We start from the raw sequence: 8,817 nt of genomic DNA, 5'->3' as shown, positions 1-8,817 counted from the left end.
TAACTGTGGACTAAAATGATCATTAGCATCTGCACAATAAGCAGTTTATATATAATCTATTAACATTTTATTTCCATATTATGGATGAGTCCTGACTACATTAAAAATAAATAAATAAAAGAATTTTTAAATTAAAATGAGGGTTTAGCAGTGAAAAAATATCTAGGAAAACAGCATCAGTAAAAAAAAAAAGTAGTATTCACAACAGTATTAAACTAAAACCTAAAGTAATGTTAATATATGCAGAAAAATGCACAAAATATGGGTATGGTGTGCTTACCTAGTTTGTTGTTTTCAGGGAATGAAAATATATGATTCTTTGGTATGCTTGAGATCCTTTTAAACCCAAAATGTTTAATGAGGATAACAATGCAATCTGACAAAAAAAATCACAATGAATTAAACACTTTAAGCCCTGACAGGAGCCTACGGAGGAGTTCAAACTAAGCATTTGCTCTCTGATGCACTGCTCCATACTCTGCTTTTACTTTGCTGCCCCCAAGTGGTACAAATCAGATGGTAAACACTACATGTAAAAATAAACAGGTCTGTTTATTTGGCGTGCGTTTGCTTGGATACAGTTTAGAGACAAGACAAAACAAAAACAAAACAAAACACAAGCATCTATCTCAAACAGCGGGTCAACTGTAGTAGTGAGTATCCAGCTGTTATATACTTATACAACCACATCTGTAGATGTGTTCTGGACCTTTTTGCCAGCATACACGTAACAATAATAAGAATAGCAATGTTTACCAGCACCCCACAGACAATGTGAAAGTACATTGTACACAGTACTGCATTATGATTCCATGCAAGTTCTTTGAAAATCGACCGGCTCTGTGAAATTGAGGCAATACTAACTAAATACACACACCTGCTTTTGTGACATGCTTGAATAACAGGAAATAAATAGCTTATGAAAGCTACAGCATCTGCAAAAAGCCTTTTTTGCTGTGCTCTGTTGTTTCTTGCAGTGTAAAGGTCAGCACTGCTCTTCAAAGTAGCAAGATAGGATGCTAATAAAACGAGCTGCTTAACCTACCCCTACCAAATATAGCTATACAGTAATCAAACCAGTGCAGCAGGATATACACAGGAGTACATCTGCAAAGTCTCACCTGTAAGAAATGAATTATTTTACACTGCAACAATCGAAAGCAAAGAGTGCTTTCTCGTTTTTCTTTGTTTGAATTATTTTCTTGTGGTCTACAGCAGAAGAATAGGCTCAGCTCATTCATTGGGAGTGACTGGGACAAGGACAAGATTAGAAATGAATATATCACAGGGACAGTTCAGGTTGAGTGGTATGAAGACAAAGAAAAGGGATGCTGTGATGGTTTGGACATGTACAGAGAAGGGATAAAGGATACGTTGGACAAAGGATGTTAAAAATGGAGCTGCCAGGCAGGAGGAAATGAGGAAGACCACAGAGAAGATTCATGCATACTGAAGGAGGACATGAAGGAGACTGGTGTCACAGAGGAGGATAAGATAGGGTGAAATGGTGGCAGATGATCCGGTGTGGTGAGCAGCTTAGTCATGTCATGACCACATTGACTGCAACTTAAAGACAAACATCAACAAAGTACATTTATTTATACATTAAATTTTTTAGGAGCTATTTCAGTACACAATAAGTTTTACTATAGCCCACTTTAGCATGAATGATTCGCGCAGCGCCACGAGGCTTTACCTCTGACAGGAGGTTATGTTAATAGGAAAGGTTCGTTGGAATCACGTGACCTTGCCAACCAACACAGGCTGTCCGGGCGAGAGTTAGGGGTGCTGTGAAGCGTGGCCAGCTCGCTCTTCGTGTCGTGGTGTCCAGCACGAGAGAAAAGTTGGAGAAAAAGTTTTGTAAGAGGAAATACTACGCTTTAACTATATTTAGGCAACACCGTGCTTAATTACTTTTATGCGGTTTATCGTTTCCTCTCTTTTTGCTTTACTTTTTTAAATCAGTCAGATTTAATTTAAAAAAGGATATATATACATATGCTTTCGCACTGGTCACTCTTTTTAGTCTTCGTATATCAATGTTTCTGTACGAAGCCTCTGTGCTACATCTGGTGGAGGAGAGCAGCCCGAAACCGGGGATAGTACAATGAAGCCGTGCGTCCATCTCCGAGACAAAGCAGCAGGATGCTACGAAAGGACGGTATTTCTCACAAATCAGGGACATTTCACTTGAACTCACCAAGAGGCCAAACAAAGGTTTGTAAGACATACCATCTGAACATCCCCGCTTCTCATTTTAGTGGCTGCAAATCGCGAAATGGTTAAACAGCGCATATGCAGAGCCGTCGAATCGCACGGGCTTGTAAACATCCTCTTCCTTTTGCTAAAAAGGATGTTGAATTGAGTTTGCTAACCTATTGTTTCAACCTCAAATGCGCGGTTTGTTTTCTGTGATGACAGCAGAAATATGCTGCAATAAGCTGCATTTCCGTTTAGCCCACTTTCCATTACACATATCAATTTCTTATTTAAATAAATCGAATATATGAAGGAATAATGCTTTGATTCCTGCTCATTATATACTGTATTAATACTGTGCAGAAGTATGCAGTAGTCTGTATTTATTCTGGATCAGTAGATGGTACAAATTACACTGAATTAAAATCCCCCTCCCCCATGATCGACTGCCAGTGCCATAGTGTTGAGCACACCACACATAGAGGGGTGCAAGTGTGAAACAGTGGTAAACAGTGAAATTAAAGTCAGTCAGTTACATAGAAATAATAACACCTGTGCAAACTATAATGGCTCTCAGTATTTGCCTATAGCACCTTATTGTTTACACTTGCACTCCTGCAGGAACAGCAAATCTTTCAGTGAGACTTTTTGGCTTTTAACATCTCCATGAGATGCTGCTCGGAGGCTTTGAAGGCAGCCATTAATGTAATTTGTAGTGAGATGATAAACAGAGTGATGTGTGTTTCTGCCTGAGCAGATAGTCAGATTTGCCAAACGCTCCAGTGACTCTTGAATATGTAAAAGTGCTCATCTCAAGCGCTTCAGCCTGACAGTTTGACGGCTTTGCCGTATTAAACTAAGATAATTGGGGGATATTTACTCACGGAGCACACAATCATTTCACAAACTACTTGAAAATTGTATTTTTTCCTTTAATTATATGCTTTGTAGAAATTATTCACTCTCCTGACAGGACCAAATGGCATGTGCGTGCGTGTCTACATTTCTTTCTCAGCAACACGGAAACGGCATTATTCAGAGTTAAGAAATTTGTTGTGCTGAATGATTTCAATTAAAATTCATTGTCAATATGGTTAACTTGTTTTCAGAGGAGCACTATGACACCAGTGTGGTATGTCTTCCTAACTGGTTTTCCTTGTTATCCATGCCAGCACAGCTCAATATTCCCAAAGCATGGAAGGATTACTACTTTAGCTAATGACACTGAATAGAATTGGAAAATATCATGCTCCGACTTACCCAGCTGTCTATGCTGATAAATTTTAAAAAAAAATTGAGAGTTAGAATTGAAGATTACTGAACTGAAAACCTGCTGAGGCTTGTGTCTTAAAGGTTACTCCACGGCATGGGAAAGCTTTTGGTTTCTAAGAATGACATGCTGGTGATAAGATGATGATAAGATGACCCAATTCATCAACAGAGACAGTTATAATATGTGTAAAGCTCTACTCAGTTTCCCACGATGTCTTGTATTTGGCTTAATGCTGAATTAAGTGTTAAAGGACTACTTTGCAGTCAGACTGTTTTAGCCCCTGTACCTCCTGTTTTTGTCCCCCCCCCCCTTTTTTTTTAGCCTTTATTTGACACATGCAGAGTGAGACAGATTTGAACCCAGGCCTCGGCTGTAGGTCTCTGTTGCCTGTTCCAACATTTGTCTTTGAACTTATGCCATTCTCCAATCCTGGTGAAAACCAATAGTGTCATTTTCTGTTGCTCTAAGAAATAAGACAAACAAATTTGTAAAAGCTGTTGCTGTTGCACAAGCACCTCAATATAGTTGAAATGTCAGAGCAGCACAAATGCAACCACATATTGGTTAGAGATTAAAAATAGACTGGTTATGTTTCGGTTTGTCTTTAAGCACTAAGGAAGCTCTGTGACAAATAGCACAAGAACTAAGATCCTATTTTTATTTGTCTTTTTTTTTTCTTTCTTTAGAATGAAGCCTCTGCATGACAAGCTATGACCCAAAGAACAGCACTGTAGAGCTCACATTGCAAAGGGAAGACTTAAGAATGAAGACCAAGTATGCAATCGTCTTTATCTGTATTGTGGCCCTGGTCATCATTGAAAAGGAAAGCAACATCCTCTCTAGGTAAGAGTATGGAGAAGAGTGTGTAATAATCTGCTAAATTTTATATTATATTTGTGCAAATCTGAGGAAAGCTAAAGGGATCTTGTACTTTTTGGGAGGTGTGTTTCCTTTCTTACCAATAAAAATACATATTAAGACCCAGCAGTCTACCTTAGCTTAGCTTGCCTTGATGTAAAGACTTCAGATGTGGTGTTGCCCTGCCCAGATGTGCTTGCCAAGATGTTTCTGTGCTTCAGATGAATGCACCTTCTTGATTTAACAATCATAAGAACAATAATCTTAACCCTAAAGCAGCATAAAGCCGGGGAGGATATAATTCTCAGGTGTGAGTTGTCTCACAGGGAGAGTTTCAAGCCTTTATCATATTAAGCTTTTGTTTCCATGCTGAAGGTTTTTTTGAGAAAACTGTGTTAAGATAATTATGAAAAGATAGATAAGATAGATAAGAAACCCTATCTAAAAAAGATAAAATGGTACAGTGTCAAGATGTGTAGAGAGTAAGGAGCCAAAAGCAGGACTCAAGGTTGTCAAAATAAAAAAAATGAAACATTTTTTAGGTCAAAGGGAAGAAAACTGAATTCAAACAGGGATCACGCCAGAGTAGATGCAGGGACACTTTCAGCTGGAATCAAACCAGTGATCTGAGGCTTGCCAAGAAAATGTATTAGCCACTTCACTGTGAAGGCACACACACAAAAGAAGGACAAATAGACAGAAATATAAAAATATACACTGTAAGCGCTGGTAGGCCAGAGGAGGCAGACTTGAGGACAAGACACTGCTGAACATAATTAACTCAGATTGAATGTCGTGATGCATGCTCAATCATCCAGGTAAGTAAATTCCAAAAGGTTGAGTCTGTTCATCTGGACGTAGCGTTTTCAGTGGGAGAAACGTTTTGGCACTCATCCAAGTGACTTCTTTAGTCTCAGCGGACTGCAGGTTTCCCCAACCTTATAAACAATACATTTGCACAATGACTGAAACCAGCACCACTGACGAACAGTGGGCTGTGAGGTTAGTTCATTGATCATTAATATGCAAACTGTCATGACCATTGATCAACAACCCCATTGATCAGCGGCCATTGATCAATGGCCATGAGTACCATTCACAGATAGTTGGGGAATGGCTGCAATCACAGCATTGTAAGATGGTGAAAGATCTATCCTTAGGCCGCCTCCTCGATTCAGAGATGGTCTTCTCTGAATCGGTCATCTATGAATCAAGTTGGGGGCCAAAGGGTAGATCTTTAGGTAGGTTTGCTTGGATTAGCAGTTGTAAATATTTTGTGTTATTGTACTGTTGTGTGTTTTAGTCATGTTTTTGTGAAGGAAATTTATAATTTCTTTTGTTTTAATTTGTTATGTACTTTTATTTTGAAAGGACTGGGTTGTAGTTGTACCATGCTTTGGAAGGTGGCCTCATGTGTCAGTGTCACTGATAACTGATCGGGGTTCTGCCTTCCTGTAGGCTATATACAGATATATATCTTTTTACCTTATAAAAATCCTCTGTGCCTCAAAAGTGCTTTCACCCTTGCTGGTTGTTTTAGTTATAACTCAGACATAAATGCAACTATCAGCTAAATAAAATATATAAAAAAAAGAATAAAATGTAACACCTTATGGTTTGCCAATGGATATTTTATAATGAAGTCTATTTATCTTGTCAGGGTCTCTGACAGATTGATCCAGAGGCAGATTCCGCAGCAGCAGGATTTCAGCAACATAACACAAAAGGGCTCCCTGATGGCACTCAAAATGCTGCTGTCGCGACTCTCTGGTACAAAGAGGGATAACTCAAATTTCTCAGAGGAAGAAGAGGAGGAAGAACTAGATGATTTGGGGACATACAGCTACGCCGGTGGCCGTAAGCACGTATTACTCTTGGCCACCACACGGACAGGTTCCTCATTTGTGGGGGAATTTTTTAACCAGCACGGGGAGAACATGTTCTATCTGTTTGAGCCACTGTGGCATGTCGAGCGCATGCTGACCCCGGCTGCAGAGGCAAACAATGGGACAGTGTTGTCGGGAATTTACCGAGATGTACTCCAGGGGCTTTTCCTGTGTGATTTCTCACCTCTTGAGAAGTTCATCTCTCCCCCACCTCAGGACCATGTCACCCCATCTCTTTTCCGCAGAGAGTCTAGTTTATCACTCTGTGAAGAACGGGTCTGCAGTCCTGTAATCAGAGATGTTTTTGAGAGGTATTGTATAAGTTACAAATCCCTGTGCTGCTAATCAAGCCTGTAATCTTTATTTATGCAGCTGCAAAAGGAAGGCCTGATGGTCATGACACTACTTTAACACTAAGCTATCGTCTGTGTGCCTTATTAATAATATTCCCAATGTTCTTCTGCATGACAACAGAGAAAAAATATTAATTTAGTATATGCATGAAATATTAATATTCCCACTATTCAGTTTTGTAAAATGCTTTTTATCATTTAAAAACGTTATGGTCTTGTTTTAGGTATCACTGTAAGAGTCGTCGCTGTGGGCCACTGAACCTAACTCTTGCATCTGAATCCTGCCTTTCCAAACAACACCATGCCATTAAGACTGTTCGTGTGCATCAGCTGGACACACTGCAGCCTTTGGTAGAGGACCCTCGCTTGGATATCAAAGTTATCCAGCTAGTTCGAGATCCAAGAGCTATCTTAGCATCGCGCATGGTGGCGTTCTCTTCAAAATATCACACGTGGAAGGCCTGGGCGCAGAACGGCCAGGTGCCCGAAGATGATGAGGAGGTGAAGAGGCTCAAAGGAAACTGTGATCACATTAGGATGTCTGCAGAGGTTGGACTGAGCCAACCTCACTGGCTCAGGAACCGCTACATGCTGGTCCGCTATGAGGATATCGCCCTCTACCCTATGCAAAAGGCAGAGGAGATGTACAAGTTTGCAGGGATACCATTTAGTTCCCTGGCCAGGGAGTGGATACTGAGGAACACCCAGACCACACAGAAAGCCAGCGGGATTTACTCCACTCAGAAGAACTCATCACAGCAGGCAGAGAAATGGAGATTTACAATTCCCTTTACATTGGCTCAGGTAGTTCAGAGAGTGTGTGGACCCACCATGAAGCTGTTCGGGTACAGATTTGTGAATGATGAAACGACACTGACCAACAAGTCCATTAGTTTGCTTGAGGATAGATTATTTAATTAATCAGGAGGTCAACATACAGCTGTGAAACTGCACAATACTGCATGGCATGCAGTGCATGTGAGCCAGCAGAAGCAATTACTGTTCAGATCAAAACTGTTAAACAAAGGTGCCATAAAAATACAAACAAAGGTGCCTCACATGTAGGCCATACAGTAAGATGCTCGCCAATGATGTGCCTCATTGAAATAATGAAAAACTACTTGATAAAGGGAAGTATTTATTTGCATACTGTGTTCACTGAGTAGCCTGAAGATTAAACTTTGTTTCATTCTCTTTATTTCATTTAGAAATGAAACAAGCATTGATATCAAGGCCAAATGTGACAGATTATTGTGTAGGATTTTTGTTAAATCTTCATGGTTGAATTTCATGTTACAAACTTAAAGTGAAAGTTATGTGCATATGTTATCTAAGGGAAATTTTGTCTTAGAGGATCCTAAGACCTTTTCTTAATAACACCCAGTTTGGCTGGTTTCATGTTTTTATACATCAGCATTAGTCTAGGCATTTGCTAGAGTTATGTTCGAGTAGACATGATGTGCTGTGATAGAGTTTTACAAATCTTACTCAGGAAAAGTATGTTGTGTCTCGATGACAAGCATTGATATTTTCTCAACAGTGTGCCGTGTAAGAGAATAGGTTCTTCTTTTGAAAACTCTGAGATTAGAGAAGATAAATTAAGATTTATTTATCAATTTAAAGATGATATATGAGAAGTAGTAACACTCATATATCTATATGAAATATCTACTCAACTATTTTTATTTTATTTTTTTTATTTCTAGCCAGCAGCCTTAACTGCATCTGTATTAAAGTATTTCTCACTTCTCTAAATGTCCAAGTAGGTTTTGTTTAATTTTGTTGCTTGCGTGAGAGCTGATCTGTTCTTATGTTGGTCATTAAATGTAAGGTTTTTTTGTTTTCTTTTAAATCACACAACAACTCAAAGTAATAAAATCACCCAAAAATATTAAGACCTGCAGAATCCACCCTGTAAAGATGTGTTGTGTTTTGATATGACCTGTGTAGGTTCACTCACTGGCCAATTCATTTGGCACACTTGTTCAGCTGCTTGTTAACACAAATATCTAATCGACCATTCACATGGCAGCAACTTGATGCATTTAGTTATGTATGCTGAAGTTCAAATTGAGCATCTGAATGGGGAAGAACGGTGATTTAAGTGACTTTCATGCTGTTGGTGCTGATATGCTGGTCTAAGTATTTCAGAAACTGATCTGGGATTTTTCCAATAACCATCTCTAGGATTGAGGGGAAATGATCTGAAAAAGAGAAAATATCCAGTAAGCTGCAGTTCTCTGGAAGA

General features: G+C 39.3%; 1 protein-coding gene across 1 annotated transcript; it reads left to right on the top strand.

Annotated features, from left to right (window-relative positions):
* Positions 1-1,776: 1,776 nt before the first annotated feature.
* On the top strand, positions 1,777-8,475 carry chst3a (carbohydrate (chondroitin 6) sulfotransferase 3a). Its single transcript, XM_004551678.4, has 5 exons — positions 1,777-1,860; positions 2,056-2,217; positions 4,159-4,315; positions 5,991-6,527; positions 6,794-8,475. Exons 3-5 carry the CDS (start codon positions 4,173-4,175, stop codon positions 7,488-7,490), a joined length of 1,377 nt encoding a protein of 458 aa, XP_004551735.1. The 5' UTR covers positions 1,777-1,860; positions 2,056-2,217; positions 4,159-4,172; the 3' UTR covers positions 7,491-8,475.
* The last annotated feature ends 342 nt before the right edge of the window (positions 8,476-8,817 follow it).

Source organism: Maylandia zebra, linkage group LG13, assembly GCF_041146795.1.
Source record: "Maylandia zebra isolate NMK-2024a linkage group LG13, Mzebra_GT3a, whole genome shotgun sequence".
NCBI classification, from domain to species: Eukaryota; Metazoa; Chordata; class Actinopteri; order Cichliformes; family Cichlidae; genus Maylandia; species Maylandia zebra.
Note: the sequence above shows the minus strand (reverse complement) of the source record. Positions and strands in the feature narration are given on the sequence as shown.

Excerpts from the sequence above, each read along its gene's own strand:
- chst3a (XM_004551678.4), top strand. The coding sequence starts at position 4,173 with ATGACAAGCTATGACCCAAAGAACAGCACTGTAGAGCTCACATTGCAA. Across the intron at positions 4,316-5,990 it reads GAAAGCAACATCCTCTCTAG|GGTCTCTGACAGATTGATCC; the intron begins GTAAGAGTATGG and ends TTATCTTGTCAG. Across the intron at positions 6,528-6,793 it reads ATCAGAGATGTTTTTGAGAG|GTATCACTGTAAGAGTCGTC; the intron begins GTATTGTATAAG and ends GTCTTGTTTTAG.